Genomic DNA, 27,850 nt, shown 5'->3' with positions numbered 1-27,850 from the left:
CCCTCAGCAGGCAATGTCCCATTCCTTGTATATGAGCACTCTATGCCCGGCGTAAGTAGAGCTAATGCCATTTGTTGTCATCCTGCTCAGAAGTCCCATTCAGTTATCCAGGATGCAAGACTTGTCCTGGCTCGATGCATAATCCTTTCCATATTTCTCTGTCCAAGAGAAGCAGTTGTCTTGCACATGTCTGAGCCCTGAATGTAACTTCCAAGAGGGGGTAGTGTTGGGCTCTTCAACATAACCCAGTCCTCCTTCCAATTTTTCACAGATGCTGACACATTACCTGTATGACAGTATCTGACCTGAGGACTTGGTTGAGTTTGTCTTAAACTACCCAGGAATAGCATCCATCTGCCTGTCTCTTGTTGATTATAGCAACCTGGGCTGGAGACTTAGTTTGCCTTTTCCCAAGTGACTAAGAAGAATTCATATGCTGTTGCTGCTTTCGCTTCCGACTTCATTCTCTTTACTATTATTGATTTGTAAAGATATTGTGAATTTTAACTAATTGAATGTGCTTTTGATATGAGAACTACAACAGAGAGAAACAACCCTTACTGAAACATGCAATGCTTCACACATTTCTTTAAAGTAAGTTCTGTAACCTTTGAAGAGCCACTGGGCAGCAGGGGAGTACAGAGGTTGGCAGTGGTAAAATAATCCACTGTGACGAATCTAGCGACATTGTCACTGATTCACTGGAGGGAAGCTTCTTTTGGGTGGCCAGTTAAAGGCAGAAGCTACCTGGCTCTGACCATGGGGGTTGCTATCTGCGGGAGGACAAACTCCAGGGAGACAGAAAAAACACGTTTGTGCCTTTGCAACATTCCTGTATGGTTTATGGCTTATTAGGATGACCAGAAGCGGTAAGCCAACGCTGAGATCTAGTCTTTGGAAAATGCTAACCAATGTTGGGACATTTATAACTGATACAGCTGAAGAGAAGAACGAGGGAGAGCGACGGAGACTGCTGCTGAAGCCAACTTGTTCTGATGCTGGTTGGGATACTGGAGGCGAGCAGATGGCAGGACGTGGCACGGAGGCTGACGAGAACCACGTGCAGAGAAACTGGGCTGACAGAAGTTTGCGCATTATTGCCACATGTAGCTGGAACCGCCAAAAGCAGAGGAGGGCAAAGCGGGAACCAAGCGGCTAACAGGACTCATTCCCAGTCAGCGGGCTGAGAGCAAAGAAGAGGTGAGACGCGAGGAATGCTGAAGCCACCAGTGAAGACCAGTTAGCCTAGGGAGAGGGAATGGGACAATGGGCGCTTCAGGGTGAATGCTGCGTACAGTGACAGCGCGAGAGGGCCTAATTAAAGGAACTGGAAAGGTTAGTACGAATACAAACATTAATAAGAAAGGGTCGGTGACCCAGTACTCATTATTTCCTGGATGCAAGAGAGTGAATGGAGAATGCAAAAGCCCTGGCAGGAAAGTAAATCGGGCAGTGTGCGAGCCTGGGACCACACGCAAATGCCATACACTGGCAAGAGAGTAAACCAGCGGTAAGAAGAGGAGTGAGAAAACTTGGGGTTAAAACCCTGTCCTGAAATTGGGGAAATAGTGATAACCATTATAAAAAGGGAAGAATCGTATAAGTAACAACGCTGCAAGCACCCTGGTAGGGGAGTACACCAGGGGGTAGAAAAAGGATTAAGAAAGCCCAAGGGTCAAGACCCCTCCTTCAAATTGTAAAACAATGGGCATTATGAGAACTTGGCATTCTCACAAGTAATCTCTAGGGATCCTTTGTTCAGGTGGCCAGGGAAGGGCCATTGCTCTTGGAACCCAACCCTGGGTGCGGACAAGTGATGGAGGATCACCTTGGGGAATACAGGAGGAACGCCCGAGGGTGAGGCATGGTATCCCCCTCACCCCCCTTCCGACATACCCTCAGTCTTCATGGGATATTGATACCCAAGTCCCATCCAACCCCAGCGCTTTCCCTTAAGGATAAAATGGAAACCATCATCCACCTATCTTAACAGACCCCGACCAATCCTCCCACCTAACACATAAAATAGACAAAGGATAAATAAACCCATTTTCACACAACATATGTATCCCCTTTTTCCTGACAGTAATTTACCCAATTTGCTCATAACCCCTGTGGAACACATCAATGGCCATAATTCCCATTTTCCCCTTGACTGCCAAAGTACTGGAATGAGGAAAAGACAACCAGGAATAATGAAGATTACCGATAGAAATAGCAGCCCTGCCTACTCTATGGCAATGTCCCGCTAGCGAGGAGAGGCAAGGTCAGGCACAAGACTATTCTCACCAACACCTTAATACTGTTAAGGAACCAGCAAGGTATAAAAGGTAAGACCAGAAACACCCAGGAGAGCGAGCTAGGGATGTTGGTAGGACCGTAGAAGCCTGGAGAGTCGGGAGGAGGACGGAGTGCCAGGACACTGACCCTCCGTGTAAAGGGGGGGGCTGCAGTGTGGCGAGGGCACGATATCTCCAAGGAGCCAGAACAGGGACGGCTGCAGTTTGCTGGCAGGGCCCAAACCAGTGCTTGTTCCCTGGGTGAGCTACAGAAGCCCAGGTGGCTGAGGGGCAGGTGGCGAGACCCTGACCTCAGGCTGATGCCATTGAGGGAACCCGACAGCACTGTGCTACTGAGGGTGCGCGGTGGAGGTCCAGTGGTGTGCATGTGGCTGAAGCTAGGTAACCTCTTTTGAACATTGTGAACAATTTAGCAGATTGAAGCTCTCAAGATCGCCAAAATGCTGTCGCAGGGAGCTAGCGAAGTGGGAGCAAAACGAGCATGTTGCATTCTGGGACTTGTAGTTTCAGAATGGCACGATTTAATATGTAATGCAACAGGAAGGCGTACAGAAATCAGATTGAAAGTTAAAGCGAAAGTAAAGAAAAGGAAAGGTTAAAGCAAACCGATCCAAAGAGGATTAAAAACAAAGCAGAGGAAAGTGCAAGAGCAGGAGAAAGCTAGAGAGGGGCATGTGACCCAGAGCGGAACTAAAAGGTGAAAGACGGGAAGGGGTGCGAGTAGCCCAGAGGAGAAGAGAAAGAAAGAAAAGGGTGGTGAAAGACCCGACCCAAGGAACGGACACCAGGGGCACTGCACAAGTGAAAAAAGATACAAGAGAAAACAGAGATAAGAGAGCAAAACCAGAGGGACAACAAGTCAGAGTGGTCGCGCAGGAAGAAAGAAGGAAGAATCATCACTCTTGAAAGTCTCTGACAAAGCCCAGATACAGACTGTTTTTGTGCATTAGATGAATACTACCTCGAGAGACATAACTCGTAGGGGTGGCCTCCACGTAGGGGACAGACCCAGGAGGGCTGCAGAGACCTGTAAGGAACTCATGGTGGCAAGAGTAAAGACAGACACAAGTGATCACAGTTTAAGGGTGCATTAACTGTATATGCAGGTTGGAAAAACGCCTAATCTAAATCTAAGATGGGAGCAAGCTACGACCATCAAATAATAACAAGGCAGACTAGTGGGGTCTTGTCAAATAAAAGGGCCTATACTAAGAAAAACCTGCCAATCCTTACAACTAAATACAAAAGAGTGTGAGATAATATTCACAAGAAAGAAAGAAGTGTTCACAAATGATAAGTCGGGATGTAGTAACCGGGGATCTCCCTTCCCCACGTTTTGAGCATGGGACAAAGTGAGACTCCTGAGCACAGCACATGCTGGAGCTTCCCCAACATGAGACGACAGTTCTGTTTCACAGATACTAAGACCTTTGGTAGTTGTCTCTTATATACAAAAAGTCTCTCGCCTCGGAGGACCTGATGCTTTCCAAAATGATAAACCAAAGTTCCTTCCTGCTTGTATGTTGGGTGATTCCTTTTCACCACTGAATGCCCCTCTTCCGGGGCTCAGATCCACTAACGGTTCCTTTCTACAAAATCATGAACAAACTTTCTGGTTCTTGAATGCACTTGTATGATGATTCTTCACCCCTGGGTCCCCCTCTTTCGGCTCCGACCCCTCTCGAATATCAGTCTCCTTTTGTCGGGTTCACTCTGGCTTGTATTCAAAAGATTCCTTCTGTTGCATTCATGTGTTGGTGGGATGATGGTTTTTCACCCATGGATCCCCCTTTCCTGGCTTAGACCCTTCTTTAATGTGTGCCTCCCTCAGTCGGGTTCACTATGGCCTTTTTGCGGTTGGTGATGGCTTTTCACACCTGGGGCCCCCTCTTACGGGCTCAGATCCGTCTCAAACGTTAGCCTCCCTCTGTCTGGTTCACTACAGCTTTCCTCTATCAACTCAAATCAACTTCACTTGTGACATTCACAAATCTTAATGTCTTTTTAAACAGTTCACTGTGGACATCCCTCTGCCGGGGTCATTCTTGTCAACACACTTTTCATTGGGACCTTAGACTTCACCCCCTTTTCATCGGCATCCCTCCGTCGGGTTCACTCTTGCCATCTTTGCCAATCGCACAATTCCTTGAACATTTCTTACAATACGGGATTCACTTCCCTTAGCTTCACAATCATCTGCTGGTCAAAGACTTTCAACTGTACAGACGATTTTACTAGTCCCCTGTATGATTAATTTGACCCCTTGCTCGCATTTCCCCAAGCCATCTGGTACTGGTAGCAGTAGTTTCAACAATAGGGTAATCAATCATCCAGAGATTCCAGGGTGAGCTCCCACGTGATGCCTGACTCCTCTGTAGCTGGTTTTCCCCTCTCGTATGAACCGTTCTTTGTACTTTTTTTCAATTAGCCGTTTGCTAATTTTGTTCAACACAGTTCAGCTTCTTATCGGCTCCCCCCTCGACTCACCGGCTGTGATGAACCGCTTGGTTTTTCTTGTCTCTGGAGTCCAGGCCGGTCCTGCAGTGGCAAGCTTTTCTCCTCGGCTTGGTTATCAGCGGAGGAGGGACCCGTGTACCGTTGACCTCTGCTGCAGGGCACGCTAGCTATTGTTCACGGCCTTACGATTCCTTTCTGTGGAGGTTTCACGGGCATGGCTCGGAAAGGGCAAGGTCGCTTCTCTCGTTGTCACCCTCCCAGTTAGTGCCATCTTTCTCCTACGCTTGAACTGTGTGCTGAGTTAGCTCTCTCTTTGTGCAGTCCGCCTTGCTCGTATTGTGCTCTCATGCTCCACCTTTTATCCCTTTGGGGAAGAGAAAGGGCTGTTTGTGTGTGATTCTGGTCAATTGCCTGACCCTTGTGTTGGGACATGTCAGGTAAATGGCTCTGGTGTTTGTACAAACTAATACAAGGAGAGACCAGGGGAACAATTTAGAGACAGGGATTCAGCCCCACTGCTAGAAACGGACCATCTAAGACTGGAGAATCCAAGTGTCTCTCCAGACTCTCTTCTTGTGTTTAGACAACTCAGTCCATGGACCCAATAGGTACTGAGTCAAACTTCTTTGTAACACATGTATAAACATAAACATTTATTAAGAAAAAACAGATTAAATCAACACAGTTTAAAAACAATGTACAAAAAGTAGCATTATAAAACATACAATATATAAAACAGCATATCATCATTACATCTCCTATGTTCTAAAACTATAATAGTCCTAGTGCAAAAGAATTTTAGTGTACAGTACTAAAGAACACCCACTAACTTCTACTGTGCAATAAACAAGATTCAATACAATAACGTGCGAATAAAGCGTTGGTAAGCAGAACTGGGGGGCTCCTCAGCTAAGGGTTGCCTCCCTAGACCTATATGACTGAACCTATGTATATGTATCCCTTCTCTGCAAGAAGTGGACCAGGTACAACTCAATATGTTATAGACACTGCTGTATTTTCCAGTGTACAAAAAACACGCCCTTGGTGTTTGTACGTCGTCTTTCGTGGTCATTCGAAAGTGTTCGTTTCGGAAGGGGGGGAGGTGAGGCAGTGTGTTTGAGTATCCTACATGGTAGGATGGGGAAATGGTGTTTATAAGAAGGGGGATACTGCATCTCATCCGTCTGTGTCGCACTCCCCAAGGACCCCCTCTCCATCCATGTGATCCTCCCTCACGGGTCCACTTCCAGGAACTGGATTCAATAGCTATGGCAGGGTCCTGGCCACCTGGATGGCAGATTCCCGGGGACTAACAATTGACACCTTCAGGTTTCTCACAGATCCCACCCCAAAGTTGAGTGTACTTTGTGAAGATTGCCAGACAAGCCTAAGCTTGGGGAAGGGGACCCTGAGAGGCCTAATATAGGTTTTTGTGACAATCGAAACCCGGACTCTGGTGAGGGAAGCCTGGGGGTCTGGTGTGAAATATTGTTGTACCAGGACTATAAGAAGATTTGTGAGCCAAGACACTGTTGTGAAAATTGGTCGAAGTGGTCCTGCATAGTTTCAAGCTAAATGCATGTAGTTCCGAAGGACTTCGACGTGAACATTGAAAGCAAGCGCATGTTACGTTGAAAGTTGAGTCAATCTCGGATTTGGGCGAGGGTAGCTTGAGGGGTACAGTGTTTTGTTTTAAACCAAGAAAGTATTGTTTGAAGTCAAGAGAGACCTGGACTTGAATAAACAAAACCTGAGGGGTTTTTTTTTGGGTGAAAGTTCTTGATGTTGGAACTTTGTTGCACCTTTTTTAAACCAGTGACGTTACATTGAAACCCAGATGAGGGAAGCCTAAGAACATAGTCTGAACTGATGATTTGGACCAACCACCTGAACTGTGTAACCCTGCCATCCTGAAGAGTTTAATAAAGGTTTTAAAAGCTTGTACTTCTTGTGCCTGTGTCTTTACTTATACCATGCCTTCCTTACACCATCATTACAAAAAGGGAAGAACCATGCCTCTTTGAAAGATAATTGAGACCCAGAGAACGCGAGAAGTAATAAAGCTGCAAGTACCCTGACAGGAGAGTACACCAGTGGTAAGAAAAGGATTGAGAAAGCTTAGGGATCAAGACCCCTCTTTAAAATTGTGTAACAGTGAACATCAATGGAAAAGGGGAAGAACCATACCCCTTTAAGGATAACTGAAAATCCAGAGAGTGAGATATTGAAACATTCAAAAGAACTGTGTGTTTAAGGGGGACTCGAGGGAGGAGTCATTCCCCTAGAAACGGTGAAGTAAAACATTGTATGAAAGGATAAACGCAGGGGAAGAGTCTTCCCCAGTGAAGCACTGGAACCTTTATTGACCCTTTCTGGAAGTACTGGATAGACGGTGGAAGACCAGAAGAATGTAGGGGAAAGGAGGACCCCTTTTCCTGGTGGAACTTTATTCTTTTTCTTTTCTGCACCTTAGAACTTTGTTTTGGAACGTTGAAAGAAAGTTATATGGTATAGTTTACAGAAATCCCAGCGTTGCATATTCTATTGAGCTTGGCATGAAAGGGTCAGCTTTTAGTGTTTAAATTTTTTTAATTTTATTTTTACACAAGATGATTTTTGATTTGACATTGTGACGCAGACAGTCCTTAGTTTTGTTGAGACGGGAAAACCCCTTGTAGGATTAGGGTGAGGTAGGATTTTCTCCCAACCCTTTCTTTGTTTTCTTAATGAAAGTCCAAGACCAAAGCCATAACGCCACTGTGTCCGACATTTACTCTTGATCCCTTACACCACACAGTACAACAATACGGAAAGGAATTTATTCAGTTTAAACATGAGTGGAGAAACAAACACATGATCTTCTCTTTGTACCCCATCTTGTAGGCAGAGTCCATACATGGCAGGACACAAATAAGTGTATCTTTAGTTTCTTCCACCAGCACGCCTTCATCCTGCATTATTCAGGTTGTTGCACTTCTGACTGAGATGTGTGGTTCTACTGTTGAAGAAAGGCAACAAACAACAAAATGCCCTTTTTTTTTAAAACTAACCTAGAACGGTATCCCTACATATTATCCCCACCAAAAATATCGCAGTACATATGGTCGTTTGTCTCACCCTAGGCGATATTTTAGGGGGGGTATAATTTGTGGGAGCGGGAGTTCCGGGGATGTCCCCCGCACATTTAAAAATAATGCAGTGGTTACGGGGGTGTCTATGGCTCAATATTGCCGCAAAGATATGGCGATATTTCTGTATTGCAATATTCCTGCGGGGATATTAACACATGGAACCTCTAGAACAATATCTGCTAGTGTTTACGGAGTTGGAATATTACTGAGGCTTGAGGATGAGGGCAGTATACTTGTGGCACACCAGTCCTTAAACATGATCCTGGAGTTCAGGTTACATAATCCAAGGCTGGAACTGTTGTGAATGTGTAGCGAGTGCTCTTGCCATCCTCCTGATCACCTCCAGTTCAGGTTACAGCAGGAGAAATTTAGAGCATGGCATGCTTGCCTCTTTGTTTTAAGCTTATTTTGCAGACCTGGTTTCAATGTGCAAGGCACAGTGTTTAGTTGCATTAATGCATGTTGTTGGATGTGGAGATCATTGTTCATGTCCAGGCCAGTCTCTTAACCCTTGCACACTTTACTTTTCATCCACCTGTCTTGCAGGTATCACTCTTCCAGAGCGGCAAAAACTGAAGTTCCTGGACAAGGCCCCAAATGTTCAGAAAGTAGTGAAAGAGATGAAAAACTTGAATGATATTCGAGGACCTTACTCCAAGGTTGAAACCTTCACAGAGGGACAGTATGGCATATTGGTAAGTGTGCATGCAGAAACCATGGCATTTGCCTACATTCAAAGCTTGTAAGCCCAGCAAGGAGAGTGGAAGAGGTGCTCAAAAGAACCATGAAGGGCTCAATCAACCTCTCTCCCTCAAAAATTAAATGTCCGTGCAATAACAACGTGGCAATATAGAGAGGTGGTCGGTGAGAAAGGGCAATGACTTTAAACATTTAAGAGGCAGTAAAGCATAGCAATGAGAAAAAAAGGTTAAAGCCCTCTTACCTCTTCCACAGCCAAAATGTCAGTGAAACAGTGGAGATAAAGGAATGAGTGAGGCATTAATGGCTCAAACTTTCAGTAGAAGCAAGTCGGTGTGCAGAATATTCACAGCCAGAGAAGAAGGTTAATGGGAAATGTCGCATCGTAGGAAATCTTTTTTCTTTCAGCCTTAGGGTTCCAATGAGCTCAACCCTGACCTCAGGAAAATCGCACTTAAAATGAGTTTTATCTAATGGACACACCCTTTGTTATGACTAGACTTGCTCTGCAGTGTCCACCCCCGATTCCAGACTTCAAGAAAGGTGGCCTATCCTATTTTCAAATGTAAAACATGGAAAATTAGAATTGCACATTAATTTGTACTGTTGACTTTTGTATATGGTAAGATCCATAACAATTGGTGCTTAGGAAGATTGCAATTTGTGCCCAGATCAAACTCCTTTGATCATGAAGTGAAGCTCAGATTATGATCTTCCGGTTTCAAAATAAAGAAATTGGCATGTCGCTAAATCTAAGGCATTTTTTCTGTTTTTGTGTGTTGGAGCACTTCATACCAGGGCCCAGCATGTTAAGCATTCCCATATTTCTTGGATATAAAAGCTGAAGTGGACGGGCAAGGGTATTTCCCCAAGATCACCCCCTTTTTGTGTGTATTTAGTTTAAAATTAAACATTTCACATGCAATACATTTAAGAGAACAAGAAGTAATAAATATAACGACTCATATTTCATCAACACATCCAATATTCTAAAACCCTTCCTTAATTGGCATAATCTCCCATCTAACATGGCGCGGTCACCGCCAGGCATCTTCGGCAACTGCTTGACATCCTTTCAACGGCTGCTCCTGTTTTGCTGATTCTACATCCCCGGCAACTCAACAACTGTTTCTTCTCGGCCTTGGCCCTCAGGCCCAGCCTCGGCCCTCGGGCCCGGCCTCACAGTAGGGAGAGTGGATTCACATGCTACTGACTATTCTCTTGAGAATGCCTTTTCTTTGCCACTCCCCCCCACCCCCCTTTTTTTTTGTTCTTCCCTCTGGCTGCCTTTTCCCTCCAATATGGAGCAAACGCCTTTTAAAATTTTGCCCGTCGTGTAAAGGCAAATTCCTGTGGAAGGACAAGCACAAAGAGTGCAATAGGTGCCTCCCTCTTGACCACAATGAGCGGCGTTGCAAAGCCTGTAAGCTCCTTCGGCCTAAGACCCTGAAATCCAGGCGCACTAAGCGCTGGGTCCCATACGCCATACAGGCTGAGAGTCACTCTCGCGCCATCGCCTCGGCTGAGGAGTCGATTGGCATCCACGGCTCTGATTCGGGGTGCTGTAGACGGAACTATGGAATGCATCAATTCCTGTGTGTCTGTCCATGGCCCTGATAAGCATGCCACCGGCAGTGCGATGGGGAGTCTACACCCCGGCAACAAGGACACCCACCATACCCTTAAAAATAAACACACAACCCCTAAGCTTCACTTAATGGATTTATTGAAGAAGCCATCAACGCCTGCAGGCTCGTCAAAGTTTGACAAGGCCTACTGAGGCATTTGCGGCCTGCACAAGGCCTTAAGACTTCCTCTTTACCTGATGTCCCATAAATCTTTGGACCTCGGTGCAGTAGCGTTGAAAGATGCGCCGAAAAGGGCCCCCCTTTCCAAAATGCTTCCAAAGCTCTGGGAGAAGCTTTCTAAGGCCCATTCTCACATTTTCAGCCATAAAAAGTTCTCCCCTTTGCCTGAGGGGTATTCTCCAGCCTCTCCCCATCTTCTCGGGCCCTGCAGCAGGATCCTGTTCCAGCTGCTCCATCCTTCCTCCCCCTGATGAGTCCTCTTTCTCTGTGTGGACTAAGAAGAAATGTGAGGCCTGTATGGAGAGGATGTCTGATTTTATCAACTTTTCAGACACGTTTGATGACGTTAAGAGGCATAAGCCTATGGATACTGGCCCTATACCTTCCAATTCCTCAAGGCACCACTCTCCATGTACAGTTTTCATCCCTGCCTACAAACGTCGACCCGAGACTCCTGTGGATATCTACCAGGAAGACCAGGATGAACCAGAGGGCATCTGTTATGCCCCAGATCCGGATCAAGTCTCACAAGACCCTATCTCTCAAGTCCCAGATAACAGGGCTCCTGCTGATGACCAAGGTACTTGGCCCACTACCCCTGCCCATGAACCTGACCAGGACAACATTTTTTTTTTGGATGCTCCTCCTGACTCTCAACCCGGTCTCTTCGCCTATCAGATTTGATTTAACACCCTCCTCAAGAAGGCTGCTGACCATTCCAAGATCGTAACCCAAGAGGCACTACCCGACACGGGATTTAGTTGAGGATATCCTCAAAGAAAAAGTCCCCCTCAGTCAGGCAATTCCTCTTCGGAACTCATTGAAGAAATGTCTTGCCCCCGCTTTACTTATACCCTTGCTCACTCGGGCTGTCAAACTTAGAATTGAGAAGATGTTCTGTTCAGCACCCTCAAATCCTTTATATGGCAGAGGACATGCTGCTCTAGCATCCCTGGTTGTAACAGGAAACTGGCAGGGCTCCCACTGTTCTCATCCGAGTCACCGCCAGATAAGGACTGTAAAAAGCTTTTTGCTCTTGATAAACAGATAACCACCTCTGCTGCATTCAGCACTCGTATCGCTAATAATACCACGCTCCTTGCAAGGTATAGCGAAGTTCAGTGGGGGCCTGTGCAGGAAGGCCTACAAAACGCCCCAGTGCCTATGCCTACACAACTGTTGGCAGTGGTGACTGAAGAGCGTCAAAGGATGCAGACCATTTTCAAGAGTACCCTAGATTCAGCTGAAATGGCAGGATGTGTTCTCGCTGAGGGAACCCTATTAAAGTGCCATGCATGGCTCAAAAACTCTGGCTTTAAACCGGAGAGACAGGTTTCTCTCATAAACAAACCTGTGGAAGAGACTGCCCTCTTTGTTAAGGCGGTCTGTGAGACCCTCGAAACCGCTAAAAGAGATCTCAGCCAAGCCTTTGTCCAACGGGGAGTCTGTAACACTGGCCGATCCTTTCGCGGGCAATCTTTTTTCCGTCTTCCCAGGAGAACTACAAAACAGAAGGGTCTCCTTGGTATTCTGGGCAGGGCTTTTCCAGCAGTTTTCAGACCCTGCAACAGCTGGGATTTAGGCACGCACAGGGTAGGGGGGGAGAAACTCTGCGGCCAGAGGCTACCCACCCAACAAATGACTCAGCTATACTGGCTCCCTCCCATGTCTACCCAGTAGGGGGGCAATTAACATCTTTTACCCATGCGTGGGAGGGCATCACCTCCGATCAGTGCTTCCTCAAAACCAGTCGGGAGCCGTTATTGTATAGAATTCCTGCAGCCACCATGACCACCCACCCAGATTCGCCAGAGCATCTACTCATCCTACTGCAGAAGGGAGCGCTCGAGATTGTCTCAAATCTTCAGGTAAACTAGGATATCTATTCAATATACTTCCTTGTACCCAAAAAGGATCTAATCATGCACCCTTTTTTTAGATCTGCATCCTGCAAACAGGTATGTCAAACCTCAAAAGTTCAGGATGACATTTCTACAGGCAAGTAATCCCACTGCTACAACAGGGGATTACATGGCCACCTTGAATATGAAAGATGCATACTTTCATATTTCAATGTTGCCAGCACATAGAAAGTACCTCCGGTTCAAGATAGAAGACTGTATCAGTTCAAGGTACTCTGCTTTGGCATTGCCTCAGCTCCAAGGGTGTCTACAAAGGTTCTAGCAGAGGCGGAAGCTCACCTGCACAAGCAATCCATTCCAGTGTACCCTTACCTCGACGACTGGCTCATAACTGGAGACTCGTACCAGACGTGCCTGCAGAACACCCAAAAAACTGGAGATCTCCTATTCAATCAAGGGTTCTCAATCAACGAGAAAAGGATGGGTCCCCAGCCAAGTCAAAGAATTTTTAGGAGCACTAATTCGAACATAAGACGGACTCATCTTCCCCTCCAAAGAGGGGATTTAAAACATGTTGTTCCAGATCCTTCCGTATGCAGCCAGTCGTTGAGTAAACGTTACAAAAAGCCATGCGGCTGCTAGGGATGATGGCATCCTACATCTTCCTGTTTCCACATGCCCGTATGCACATGTGCCCAGTGCAGGAGTGGCTCTCGAGCCAATGCTGTCAGTCAAGCGGTCAGTGAGATGATCTAGTGGCTGTCTCGACAGCCCTTGTTCAATCTCTCCACTGGTTAATTGACAACCTTCTAAGGGGAAATCCTTTACCACTCCTGCAGTAGAAGCCACTCTCACCACAGATGCACCTCATAGAACAGACAGCGCACAGCATGTGGTCCCCATCAGTAGCATCCAAACATATCAATCTGTTGGAGCTACTTGCAATGTTCAAAGCCCTAAAAGCTTTCCAGACACTCCTACAAGGAAAGGCCACCACGGCCATGTGCTACCTGAACAAACCGGGGGGCATTCGCTCTCGAGGGCTGTCCAAACTGTATCAGAACCTTTGGTAATGGGCACTCGAACACGACATGTTCCTACTATCACTACATATTCCAGGGGAACACCATATTCTGGCAGACTTACTCAGCAGAGACTTGCACCTACCTGTAGAACAAGAGTGGCGTCTGCAAGCAAGAACATATTCTACACAATGTCTCTGCAGAATGGGGTCATCCGGACATCGACTTGAATGCAACTATGGAGAATGCCCAATGCCCAGACTACGCCTCCAGGCACCCTCGATCAGTCCAAAGGGAACTGTCTTTGGAAAATATGATCTGCGATATTTGCCTACACTTTTCCCCCCTGATGCCCCTGCTCAACCGGATAGTTCACAAGATGCACCAGGAAAAAGTCAGGCTGATCCTGGTGGCACCAACGTGGGCTCAACAGCCATGCTTCTCTCATCTCATGAGCATGTCTGTCTCCCCACCCAGGAAACTGTCTTGTCCATACAACATGCTGTCACAAGACCTAGGAAAGACACTGCACCTGTGACCCCAAACACTCAACTTAGCAGCTTGGTTCCTGAAGTCCTAGAGTTTGAGCACCTAAAACTACCTCAAAGATGCATGGACATCCTTGAAGAAGCACAGACACCCAACACCAGACATTGTTACTCAAATAAATGGAAACGGTTTGTCATCTGGTGTAAGACTTAAAAACATCAACCCAATTAACTGTTCGCCTAAAGATATAGTCCTTTATTTGATGCACCTCTTTGATTCAGGACTTGTTTTCAACTCACTTAAAGTCCACCTTGCTGCCGTCTCTGCATGCACCACATCCCAGAGCAAGGGTTCCTGGTGGAAAATCTCAGTGATTAAAGCATTCGTGGAAGGGGTAAAAAGACTTCACCCTCCAATTTCTAACCCAACTCCCGGCTGGGACATGAATGTTGTTCTTACAAAAGGAATGGGACCTCCATTTGAATCAATCCATAAGGCTATTGTTCAGGCTCCCGCTTGTAACACTGCTTTTCTGGTGGCTATTACCTCTATCAGAAGATATAGTGAACTGCAGGCTCTGTTCAAGACCCGTTTTTTACCATTCATAAGTGATACTGCATACACATCCACGCTTTGCGCCTAGTTCCATGTGAACCAATTCATCGAACTTCCAACTTTCTTTCAGAATACCACTTATTCAGCTGAAAGAAGCCTCCATTCACTAGAGGTTCGGAGAGCAGTGATACATTACCTTGATAAAACTAAACCACTTAGAAACACAAACCAATTCTTTGTCTCTATTGCCGCTGTTAGGGAAGTGGACTCTGTCTCGATTCTACTTGTGGCAGAGGCGCTACTATAGCCTTTATTGCAAATGTTCCACTCAATTCTATTTTCAAAGCAGCTAAAAGGAGGTCTGTTCACACTTTCACTCAACATTGCTGCTTAGACACACACTCTTTAGTATGATTATCAGGTGGGACAGGGGGTGCGAAGACATCCCTTTGCTGCTGTTCCTTCACACATCCCACCACCATCTCCTGGTACTGCTTGCTATGCACAGAATGTGGTTCTAAGCAGATTCACAAGCATCAGAAGACATATATTGCTCACTGTAATCGTATTTCTGATGATTGTATCTGCTTAGATTCACATGTGCCCACCCTTCCTCCCCTCTGGGAGTAGACGGAACATATACACTTTACATGGTCTTTTCTTCTGCACTCGCGCATTGCATAAGACTCCCTCAAGGCAGAACAAAAACAATCAGTGGGACCTCGGCGCGTGAAGGATTTTGGGTACACTGCACGTCACATTAGGTATAGTGTTCGTCGCGCCCATGTCCAAGGGTGTCTACAAAGGTTATAGCAGTGGCAGAAGCTCACCTGCACAAGCAATCCATTCCAGTGTACCTTACCTCGATGACTGGCTCATAACTGGAGACTCGTACCAGACGTGCCTGCAGAACACCCAAAAAACTGGAGATCTTCTATTCAATCAAGGGTTCTCAATCAACGAGAAAGGGATGGGTCCCCAGCCAAGTCAAGGAACTTTAGGAGCACTAATTCGAACATAAGACGGACTCATCTTCCTCTCCAAAGAGGGGATCTAAAACATGTTGTTCCAGATCCTTCCGTATGCAGCCAGTCGTTGAGTAAACATTACAAAAAGCCATGCGGCTGCTAGCGATGATGGCATCCTGCATCTTCCTGTTTCCACACGCCCGAATGCGCATGTGCCCTGTGCAGGAGTGGCTCTCGAGCCAATGCTGTCAGTCAAGCGGTCAGTGAGACGATCTAGTGGTTGTCTCGACAGCCCTTGTTCAGTCTCTGCACTGGTTAATTGACAACCTTCTAAGGGGAAATCCTTTACCACCCCTGCAGTAGAAGCCACTCTCACCACGGATGCACCTCATAGAACAGACAGCGCACGGCATGTGTTCCTCATCAGTAGCATCCAAACATATCAATCTGTTGGAGCTACTTGCAATGTTAAATTCATCACCCTGTGCTACTCTTGCCAAAAGGGAGTATAAGGAACATATACACTTTACATCGTCTTTTTGTCTGCACTCGCGCATTTCATAAAACTCCCTCAAGGCAGAACAAAAACAATCAGTGGGACCTCGGCGCATGAAGGATTTTGGGTACACTGCACGTCACATTAGGTATAGTGTTAGTCGCGCCCATGTCAACGTCCCTTTACGATCTATGGAAGAAAGATGCAAAACTCTGCGATTACCACTAGACGTCTGACTATATGCACAGCATGTACATCTAAGCAGATACAATCGTCGGAAATACAAATACTGTGAGTAATGTAGGTCATATCCATTCCTTAACTTTCAAAGATCTACATACATTTAATAAAACTACACCCAAAAGGAGCCGATAAACCACATCATTTGTGTTGTAAAATGCATACAAATTCAAATGACATTTAAAAACCACAAGTTCATACTGTATCTGATTTATCGCTTTCTTATTTAAGAAAGATCTCTTTTAAAAACGACAATGGGGTATTATCAATGATACTTGATCCCCGTTCATTAGTCTTGCCTAAAGATTAGGGGCATTCCAACACCAGATGATCTAGAGACTCCAAACATTCCATTTTACATAATCTGCATGTGCACTTTTCTCTAGAGAAAGACCACTCCCAAGATACAGTGACTTCCAGCGTATGCAGGCAATTCAGCCTGAATTTAAAATACCAGGCACAAACATTTTCTGAAGTGAATTTATTAACATATGCAGTCATATTATTAGAATTAGTATTCCAAAACATTCTATCCTTATACAATTTTAGCAGAAGAATATTATGCTGACAAACAGCGCTTGGACCCTGAGTAATAGGATTTGTAACATCTTTCTGGATAGTAAAGTCTGTTAGAGTCTCAAAAATGTGTGCTCAAACACTTTTTCTTTTAATAGTATGATCTCGCACATTAAAAGAAAAAGTGCTTGAGCAAACATTTTTGAGAATCTAACAGACTTTACTTTCCATAACGACCTTACAAATTCTATTACTCATGCTGACAAACAGCGCTTGGACCCTATTATTCTTCTGCAATTGTTCATTGGAGAGGATTGGGGGTGCCTCTTTGTGCTGATACTGCTGCAAGTGACCTGTGTCTATTAATTGTAGAACTGCACATCTATGCTAGGTTACACCCCACATTTACCTTACTAATACAATTCTAGCCTGGTAAGATCATTTCCATTGTCTATCTTATCCCAGACCCTCAATCTGGACTTAATTATTGCTTGTGAAGTGCCTAATTCATTTCCTGCTACCAAAAGAAAACCTATGCATGTTTTCATAAAATTCATTACCGAGTCATTGGATTCTGCCCTGACAACATCCATCAATTTGGCAACAGTGAACACCCTGTCCCCTCAATTATTTTAGAATACAGCCCTGGTTTTTTACATGTGTATATATCGACCACCAAAATTGAATGCCAAATTCAAATAACGGACACGAATGGCAGTAGACCTAATACGGCCTTCAATATCTCACCCTCCCATGTATGAGATCAATTTTCTATTTCTGAAGGGTATAAGCTCCAAACCATATAACACTGCAGGTGAAACCGTAGCCCAATACAATTCTATCAAAGGCCATAAAGAGAAGGCAGACATCTTGGACCGCCGACCTTCATAAGAAGTGAAGGCCCGATACCTTGGCCCCCAATTTCTTCTTTATCAATTGGAGATGATTTTTATTCGCAAATGTAAACCCTAAGTGCACAACTTGGTCCGCTTTCACAATCCTATTATTGTTGACTGTCCACACCCATATTCTTGATTTATTGACATTTTTTTTGTGGGCGGTCAAGATTCTGGATTTTTCAGAATTCATCACGAAATTGTTCTCGCACGAATAATCAGCTCCCCAGTTTAGTCAACATTGGAGACCAATGGGAGTCTGGTCAAATAAAATCATCATCAGCATTAGCCATGCACCCAATCCTCATAGCTCCCAACTTTGGGGGACAGCACATCAAACTCTCTCCTAAAGACCACAGATCTGATATGTACAGGTTGAAAATGGTCTGGGTCAGTACACGGCCCTGTCTCAGACCCTCCCCGACTTGTACGGACTTTGAGAGATCTCCTTCCGAATTTAATCAGACTCAAACCTCATTGTTTACATGAAAGGTGACGGACATGTTTAAAAGGCAGGGATCCGACCTGTCCACTCTGTCAAAGGCGGTGGAAAGATCCAAGCTGGCCACTCATAGAGAATGTCTAGAACCCCTTCTATCTCTAGCCAAACATGCAGCTAGAACCAGCCCATTGACAACTGTTCCCAAGCCTTTCCTAAAGCCTGTTTGTAGAACAGTAAGCCTCTCTTCCGACACCGCCCATCCAAACAGATCTTTCAACACACAACCCGCTAAGACTTCGTATGAGCATCGATCAAGGAGCTAGGTTGATAGCTCAGGGGTGATTCTCTCTTCCCCCTTTTTATAAATGGGCACAATAATATCCTGATTCCACTATCTAGGAATATTCTGGTCTGTGGCCACTTGAACAAATGTGAAAAGTATACAAGACCACAGGTCCATGGTATCTTAAAAATTAAATTAGACATCCTGTCTGGCCCAAATGCCCTAGAAGTATTAAGTTTAGCTGTAGCTAGTTTGACATCCTCCCAATCCAAATGAACTTTCCATGAGGACTGGGTAAGCCATAACTTGTTTGAAGCCTTATCCTCGTTCTTTGCCAATAAGGACGAGAAGTGCTCAACTCATGAAAAATAAGAGACGCAACTGTCCTGAGAGGTGGTCTGAGCGTTTTCATGGTTAATTAATAACCGCCAGATCCCCTGTTCATCCTTCGCCCCTAGGGATTTCATCATATTTTTATTTGTTTTAATATACACCTGTACCCCGTGGAGCTTTAGCCAGTTCTTGTGCCTCTTACAAATTCTCTTCGATAGTGCAGTTCATATCCTGCCTCACCTCCCACACGTATATTTGCTTTTGTCTTTTCCTATTTCTAACCACAGTATTGAAGGCACGCCTCTACTTATTGTCAAAAGGCCTTTGCCTTCAATTTTTGTTTGTAGCTAGAAGAGGTTGCCAATGGTTTCAAGTATCAGAAAAAGTTGCAGGGGGAACAGTATCTCTCCCTTTCACCTAGCGACGATTAATACCAACAACATGCAGTCCTCCAATTCATTTTTCCCGGATTCACACATATTTGACTTGTTACAGAGGGATTAGCCAAGATGTTCTTCCCGACCTACTGACATACACGTATTGATGGAATCAAAAAAGAGTGATCACTCAAGATTTTGTCTTTTCCACGGCAAACAATAAAATATCATTGCCCAAAAGGTTTGCCACGTAAATATGGTCTATTGTGGAACAAGATACTGGCCCATGCTATGTTGGCTGACCAGAAACATCCCCAGGGAAATTACCATTTATTTGAATGGAGCCCCACCTGCCCATAAATCTGACCCAGACCAGCCCTCTAGTATCCTTAAGTAATTCAGCATTTTTTGAAGACAGCATGGAACCACCAAAGCTCAATTTCCACATATGGTTCAATGTTCAGGGGGCAACTAAAGTTCACATCTCCCCTCACAGTTACCAACAGATGCTGTTTTTGACATGTGCAGTCCACAAGCACCTCTTCCCGTTCCAAAATTATTTCTTCCAGCTTTCCTGTACCACGATTAAAATATGCATTAATCAGAAGGTTTTTAGTCGCCACATTCCCCATATCAATGGATAGGGTAGTGGCCAAACAGCCCCAGAAGCCAACTTCACAATACTCTAATCCCACCCTGGAATAATTGCTGCCATTATGCCCCCAAATCGTCTACCTTTTTTTGCTTTCTTTGTCCTAATACTGAAACCATCAATAACTGGAGTAGTCAACAACCAGGTTTCCTGCAAGAACAAAATCAAATTTTATTTTGAAATATTGCCCCATTTTGTGATTAATAAAACTGTTTAAATCCACTGGAATTACAACCAAGAAGTGTTAGCGACTCAAGATCCAAATCCTGGGTGTCCTAGTGCTAGTTGCGAGGGAGGTGGCCAACCATGACTAGTCCTAGGTCCCCTCTGATGGCCGGCAAAAAACCTGCCCATTCCATCAATTTTACAACACAGACTGGGGGTACCACTATCCTCCCACAACCCTTAACATCAGCTCTTGCAGAGCCTTACACCTTGGGACAAAGGACTTGTACCCTTGTGAAACCGACATGGTATCAAGAGAGACACAGACTCAAAGAGGTTAGTTTCAAAACCTTTATTCACTAAGGTTCCTAGGTTGGTCTAATGCTTAACTGGCCCTAACTCTAAAGGGATGGTTCCCTTAACTGATGTTTCTAAGGACCATTGATGCCTGCTAGTCCAAATTAAAAGTCTGTCTGTGTCTAAACCTATGCTTCCCCTCGCTCTTTACAAAAATGTGATAGGAAGTCTTTAAAAAGGAAAAATAGTGGTTCAACAGATAATGGCAAACCAGGATTCGTTTCAGGTGGTTGTCTCACCAGGTGTAGTTGGTCAGTGTCACAAAAATGAGTTCAATCAAAAAGGGCTGGTCATTCAAAAAGGGCTGTTCATAAGACCTTCTCCACAGAGCCCTTGCAATCTTCTCAAATACTTTCAGTATCTTTAGTTCCTTGGGGTTCCCTTCCCCAAGCTTCAATCCTTTCAACACCAAAAACAATAGGTCTCCAACTTTGCTAGGCCTCTCAGGGATCCCTTCCCCAAGCTCAGCCTCCTTTCAGTTTCCAACACAAATTCAGTTTTATCAAGATGTACTTTGCTTTTCCTTCAATATCATAAAACAATAGGTATTCCACTTTGTTAGGCCTCTCAGGGTTCCTTTCACCAAGCTTGGGCCCCTTTCTGGCTTCAAACACAAGTTCAGCTTGTCATGATGTACCTTTCCTTTTATATTTAATTATATACTTATATTTTCCTTTTCCTTTTATATACAGTTCTTTCACACATACTTTGCTTGTGCGGTACAATCGGAGACTTTCGAAACCGCATGGTTCCTTGCTCCTCCTACGAGTGACCACTCTGATCTGTAACCCCTCTCTTTATTCCTTTGAAATATTTCCCCTTCAGGTGCTACGTGCACCTCTTCTTGTTTTCCTTTGCTTTTTCCTCATGCACACTTGCACCTTCCCTTTTTTTCACCCTCCACTCTCGTTTGTAATACACTTTAAGATCTGGCCTGAGGAAAGAACAAGGTGATTTTCTTAGTGGTCATGGCAGGTAGGGATCACCTGTCTCCAGGTTACTTAAAATGTTAGCAACTTCCTTATCCAAAGGGGTTGCCTCAATTCGCCTTATATGATGGCGTTTACCCGTGCCACGCATTTTAGTTCTCGAATGTCCCTTTACAGTGCAAGTACAGTACAAACACCCTTCACAGGAGTACAAAATCCCAAAGGCTCCCAAGAACTACTAGTGGACTTCAGCCAAAATCCCTTTAGAAAACGATAAGCCCCTTTGTGTCAACCCTCAAAAAGTCCTCGGAGGGATCACGTACCTTCACACGCTTTAACTGCACTCGCGTATGCTTCGCATAGCAAACAGTATTTGAAGGCGTTCTCCTCCCGTTCCACTTCCTTCACACACCAGCTCCACGGGCAATACAAATCGAAAAAGCACTCCCCGTAGTCCTTTGAGTTCCCACTCTTGTTGTTTGTTCTCCGTGAGGTTAGCCACCAAGATAAACTCCAGTCCGCTTACACGATCAGCCAAAATAGACAGCCCAACGCGCTGTCTGCTGCAACTGTACTTGCTTGCTCATACAATTTTGGATAAGTGGGGAAACTGGGACCAAAATCTGTGCTCTTATTTCAGCAAACTAAGGTTGGAGTAAGACCTCTTACGAACACTTAACCCCTCAATGACCTGATCCTCAACAAGGTGATTGAGCAGTCCATGCTATTAAAACACTACATTTATGGAAAACCTAACATTGCAGCATGTGAACAGTTAAGTAGAATGCCCATTTAGTCTCCAGCGAGAGTACCCTCTCTCTTGTCACATGGCAGTGGCTTTTTCACCTATGTAAAAGGGTTCCACATAGTGAATCAATTTTACCTGGCTGGGTCCTTTTTGACAAACCCCGAACTCCATACATCAAATAAGAGGTTCTGAGTTTGCCACAAAGGCTTTAGGGATCATATTATTAGTCCTGTCATTTATGTATGGCAGATGAGATGGCCATCTTTGGCCACTGGATATCTCAGAGGACAGGGTCCTGCAATCAGTCTGTCTCGGATTCATACTGTTGTGACAGTCCTTCCTGTGTGCATAGGTGTGGTTAGAGGCATGGCTGGCCATTGGCGTACAAACTCTCAGTATGAATGATGGTTTATGTGTGATTGTCCAATCCCTGCCTCCCAACGGGGATGAATGCATGCCCCCTTTTCCTGCTCAGCTTGTCAACAGCTGGAACCCAGAACATGTATTCTGGATAGCCTGCTGCTCGAAGAGCTCTCCACCAGTATCCTTTGATGCAAGTAATCTGATGGGTGAAGCTTATCCTCTAGAGGATAGCCAGGAGGAACCCACTGCACTGCTTTTTGCTCCTATCTTGTGGGAACCGCCGGATCACAAGGTTTTCTCAAAGGTATAATCTCCAGGAAGCTCCTGCTCGTGACTGCATCGGTGGACTTGGAAGCGTGTAACCCTTCGCTACCAGGAATATGAATACTCCAAAACTGGCCAGAGAACCATCATACCAGGACATCACACAAACCCTCTGGTTCCATCTCCCTGACTAGGAAGCTCCAGAGGCCTCTGCTGCCTTGATTCTGGCAACTGCAATGCCATACTTCCCTTCATGTCCCTGCTTCTGTAGCTGGCCTCCTTAAGTATGACTTGTTAGTCATTTCTTCAGCATTCACTCTTGCTTGGGGTCTCTCTCCGAGCTGACCACACCTCCAGAAACCAAATCTTGTGCTTGGGGATGACAAGGGAACCCTGCATTGCTGGCAAACAGTGATCACAGAGGACTCTCCTTTCCTTTCCTCTCCTCTGCGTGCGTACCCCTCACCTTGGACTTAACTGACTCTGGAATAATTGCTCTTCCCAAGAGTATTGGGGCCTCTCCTGCACTGGTGACTCGTCCTTGAACAACTTGCAAAGTAACAAGTTATTGCCAGAAGTGACAGAGTCAGGAGAGCAAGTATTTTCCTCATACATTTCTTCATCCCTGGACCACTTAATCATCAAGGAACTCGTGTGGGCTTCCTCCAGCGGAATTCCAGGAACTGCTTCTTGGGGCTCTTTAGAACAAAGGTAACTTTTTCCCGCCAAAGACTCCTCCCTATTTGCAATACTAATCTGCTTTGGTCTCTTCTTAAAACAGCCCAGACGGAAAAGCCTTTACTTGCCTCTTACTGCTTTTTTCTTTCTTGGATTGACAGTCTTTTGACCCCAACAAACTGTATATAAGGCTGCGTTACTTACCAGATACATTAAAGTATGGTATGGTTTTGCAAAGTTGCTTACCCATGATTGTATTGCTTTTTCTCTGTGACTTTTCTAATATGGAGATTCTAGGAAGAAAATAGCGTGTGGACATTCCCTAGCTTGGTTATAACAAAAGTGTGTACTGTACCGGTGCAACTTACCACCTATCTCCTGAGAGTTAGTCCTGGGCTGCTCTGTCATGATTCCCACTTGGAGAACCTTGTGAGTTTAACAGCATCACTAGCTGTACCCAAGTCTGGAAGATTGACCGAAGATTCTGATTACTGTGCTTAATTAAAATAATCTGCCTAACGCTAACAAACTGATTAATGGACACCATCACATAGCTCTGCAACGTTTGGCTCTTCAGATGGGTTGGACTACATCTCCAATTAGCCTAGCCAGCATAGTCAACGGTGACGGATCATGGGAGTTGCAGTCAAAAACATCTGGAGAGACAAAGGTTGCAAACCCTGCTGATCTAGCTGTTAAAACGACCAACCGTTCAATGCATATCGACTTTTAATAGAACCATAACGTGGTGAGTGGCAAATTCAGGGGTGTTGGAAGATAGCTCAAGAAAGCTGCAAGCAGTAACACATTATTACAATGAAGTAATGCCCAGGTCTGTAATCCAGTGTTTCTGGTTATGAAGTCTATGATTTAGCCTATCAATCAGGCCATCAGACTTTTTGTGTAATATTGCACTTTAGTGTTGTGTGATTTGCCCAAAGTAAAGCTTTTTTTATTTAATAGGGAATCATGAATAACAACCTAGATCTTGTGGTTTTAAAGTCTGCACATTCACTGCTAGACAGCAGCTGCCCAATTAATTTCCTTTCTGATCTTTTGATTTTAATCTAGCATATTATACTTGCATTAGGTTAATTCCTACGCATTTCCATGTTTGTCAGATAAACCTGGAGTACAGGAGATAATTCCCCCCGACTCTCCCCACCTCCCCCAATGTGGGATTCATGATTATAATCAATATCTTCTAGGTCAAAAGCCACCAATTTAGCCACAAAAACACACCCCTTCTCTCTTGAATTTTAATTTTAGTTAAACAAAAAGCATGTTATACTGGGTTTAAACGTATTGCTAAACACTCCACCTTAAGCAGATAAGCAAACCGAAGGACAGGAAAGACCTGCCCTCCCTCACACCCCACAATAACCCATTTGTTTGTGAGAAAGCTGGAATTCGAGATTGGGTCTTCTGGTTCCAAAGTTAGTAACTTATCCACCAGTCCTCTTCATCTGTTTCTGCGCTTTCCTCCCTCACCCCCATTCCCACTGTGCTCTCCTCTTTTCTCCGCTGCTCTAATATGCATTGTGTAAGGACATTAGTCATGCGTATATGAAAATATAGATGGAAGGTGTAGGCGGTGCCAAAAAGTGACATATTTGGTGGGCCGTGGGATGCTCTTCTAAGGGATGGATTGGGATTTGTCGGGGTCTGGCTAGAGTTTGGTGTATACCTGTGTGGGGAATTTGGTGTTGAGTGCGGAATTGCATATGGGGTTGTGAGTGGGGTATCTGAATGTGTCTGTTGGTGGTTCGGTAGAGACCATGATCATATGTGCATGTGGTTTGTTTGATGAAGGGTGGAGGTTTGCCTGTGCGGCATTGAGAACAAACATTGGGACTATAATCATGGAGTCATTGGCGGGGAGAACGAAGCATGGGAAGGAGTGTGGAGATATGCATGTGATGCTGCTGAAAGAGGATGGAGATTTGCCTTTAAGGTCATGGTGAGGCTCCATCTGTGGGGAGAAGGGAATGCTTAGAATATGTATGCAATGTCATTGCTATAATCAATCTGGCTAATCCAGTCTGATATTTCTTAATTCCAAATTCCCTACCTGCTTACAGTTTTGCTAACTCTGCCTCTTGGAAGTTCTTGCCAACACGCGAAGTGTTGCAAAGTGAAGCGGTCTGCAGTACGCGGAAGCCCGGCCAGGCAATGACGGAAGGAACTTTTTCACTGACTCTGTGAATACTGTTATAGGATTTTTACAGAACTTATTTGATCGTCCTAAGGGATACCTCATTGCTTGGACGCACGTCCTTTACACCAGAGGCTCATTCAAAGAGGTGAACAAGATGTGGGAGCAATAGAGGGAGGACTGATTCAAATGAGTTAAATAATTATTGTATTGTTTTCCCCAGTGCTTCCGTTGCCTTGATAGTTCTATAACTGCCGGCGCATTCCCCGAATACGGTTATCAGGCAATATATGGTTCAGAAGTTGAAAGACTAAAAACCGCACTTAAGGCTACTCGAGATCTGTATATGGCTGCACAAATAGGCTTAAGGAGCAGGGAGCCCAGGAAACTCCCAAGGGATTATCCAGAAATACGAGCCGGTCTCTAGGAGAGCCAGTAATCAAACAGAGTGGGCAGTTTCACCCGGGGAATTGCGTGTTCCGTCAAGAGGATGGGTCCAAGGTGGACATTATATCAAGCCCCGCGGGAGGACGCCAACAACAGTTGCACACATTGCCTCGAATGAATGGGTTTCACAGAAACAAAGGGGAACGAGCTGCAGCGGACCATCCTCTCCTGCCTATCTTCCATCAAAGGACCAACAGGGGATCGGAAACCAACTGATCAGCTACTTTTAAAAAAAGTCAGTATTAAGCATTGAAGCAAGGCCTGTAGTAGGTCTGAAAGCCACTGCAGAAGTCGACCACCGTCACGTGAATGATCGGAATATGAATGACTTTGCCAGCTCAGTGGTCAGCGCCTTGGCTCAAGTGCCTGCGTTTGAGAGCGAGACAAATGGGTTACAGCAAATCCTGTGGTGCCTCTGTCTTCGGTTCACCTACTGAGTTGATAAAAATACTGGACAAGTCCAGAACTGATCAACATTTACAGGAGCAAAAAACCTGTAGTTTGTCTAATGAAGACCCAACGTTGCATCATACTCTGTTGGAAGCGGACAAACTGATATGTCTGAAGTCTCCCACAATTTCAGCACTGAATATGGTGGTAAGTTATTTTTTTGCTCTCTATGATCACGTCTATGAGGAAGTGAAGGGGCATTCAAATTATCTGGATGCCATTGCACTAAAATTGGACATTATGGGGGACTTGATGTTTCCAGTAATGCCAGCTCTTACCCTAATGCCTTCGGCCCCCTTGCTACAATGTCAATGCCCTTTCATTATAAACTCTTCCGAGGATGAAGCAGGTCCCAAAAGTGAGGCATTGGTGACCAATGATTGTCCTAAAAAGAAAAAGTAGCTCCCTGGAACAAAACCAGATATGAAACGCAGAGGGGGCAGTCCTAAATCTCACTGAGACAGTGCAGCAGAAAACGCAATGTTCTCATTATGAGAAAAAGAAATCAAAGAACCATCACGGAGCAGTTGTTTGGTCCTACATGTAAAATAAAGCGCAAAGCTCTGATGCAGGAGGATGAGGGGGATTACCTGAGCAGGGGCACAGGTCTCCTGAAGGCTCCGACCTATTCTGAAGGGGAAAAAAAACAGCTGAGGTCAGGGGGGGCCCTGACTGCACAAGTAAATGTTTCCAAGAGAGACATGGGAGTCCAGTTGGACATAGCTGCTGAGACTTATACCCAAACCAAAGTCCTTATTAGTTATCAACAAAGTAGCAAGTTATCTGATCATCAAGGAGTGATCCTGAAGACAGTTGCAAGGCTGAAGAGGTGGAGCTGGTGCAACAGCGCGGTCCAGAGGGAGCAATGGCTTTTGCCACTGAACTTGAGCATAGACTCAGGTGCACTAGAAGCTCCAAGAAGCTCTATAACATTGGAGCCAGTCAGCGACATGGAAACAACTACATGGGACAATGAGAACTTTTTTTAAACCTTTATTTATTCGACTTGACAACACACAGGAAAAAACAGATGGGCACAGAATGACATCCATTTGCAATTTACAACAAGGAAACTTCACAGTACAGTATGAAATGATCAAGCAGATCACAAGGGTCGGATAATAAAGGATCTATTGGGACCAGGGCTAACAGAGAGACAAATCACAGGGGGGAATCATTGTGGAGACCGGGGGGAGGGAGGGAAGACTCTGAATCTGAATTGGAGGTCAAGGCAAACCTGTAGTTGCGGAACTGACGCCAAGTGTCCCTTGGTCTCAAGTGGGGATGTTGCAATGCACCCCAGGCCTCCTCGGTATCATGCGCCCATGTGACTGCCCTGAGCCACTGCGCGTACATGGGTGCACTAGGACGGAGCCAGCTCATTAGTATGCAGCGTACTGCCAGCACCATGCAGAGACCTGCCAATTTCCTAGAGTCACGCTTCAACCTGGGGAAATCGTGGAAGAGGCAGCGCATAGGAGTAAGGGACTATGGTGTGATCTAGTATGTCGGATAGTGTGGAGCATATTTCAGTCCAGTATTGCGTGAGGTGAGAGCATTGCCAAATCATATGAATGTAAGAGGCTTGGTCGGCGCCACATCGGGGGCAATGAGGAGAGAATTCGTGGCGTGTGGTGATATCTCTGCAGCACCTTAAATTGTAGTAATTTAAACTTGGAGTTGTAGGACACATCCTGAGTACGAGCGCACATACGGGACCAGCGCTCATCGGTAATCTCGACTCCAAGATCCTCCTCCCACCTAAGTC

At 45.2% G+C, this 27,850-nt stretch overlaps 1 protein-coding gene across 1 annotated transcript in view; it reads left to right on the top strand.

Moving 5' to 3' along the window:
• The window catches only part of MRPL16 (mitochondrial ribosomal protein L16), a 106,083-nt gene that overhangs the window by 45,074 nt on the left and 33,159 nt on the right, over nucleotides 1-27,850 (top strand). The window contains exon 3 of the mRNA XM_069628897.1: nucleotides 8,435-8,583. Within this exon, the coding sequence (XP_069484998.1) occupies nucleotides 8,435-8,583 (149 nt within the window). The remainder of the gene's footprint in view (nucleotides 1-8,434; nucleotides 8,584-27,850) is intronic.

This window comes from Ambystoma mexicanum, chromosome 12, assembly GCF_040938575.1.
Source record: "Ambystoma mexicanum isolate Mex_15411 chromosome 12, UKY_AmexF1_1, whole genome shotgun sequence".
In the NCBI taxonomy this organism is placed as follows: domain Eukaryota; kingdom Metazoa; phylum Chordata; class Amphibia; order Caudata; family Ambystomatidae; genus Ambystoma; species Ambystoma mexicanum.
Note: the sequence above shows the minus strand (reverse complement) of the source record. Positions and strands in the feature narration are given on the sequence as shown.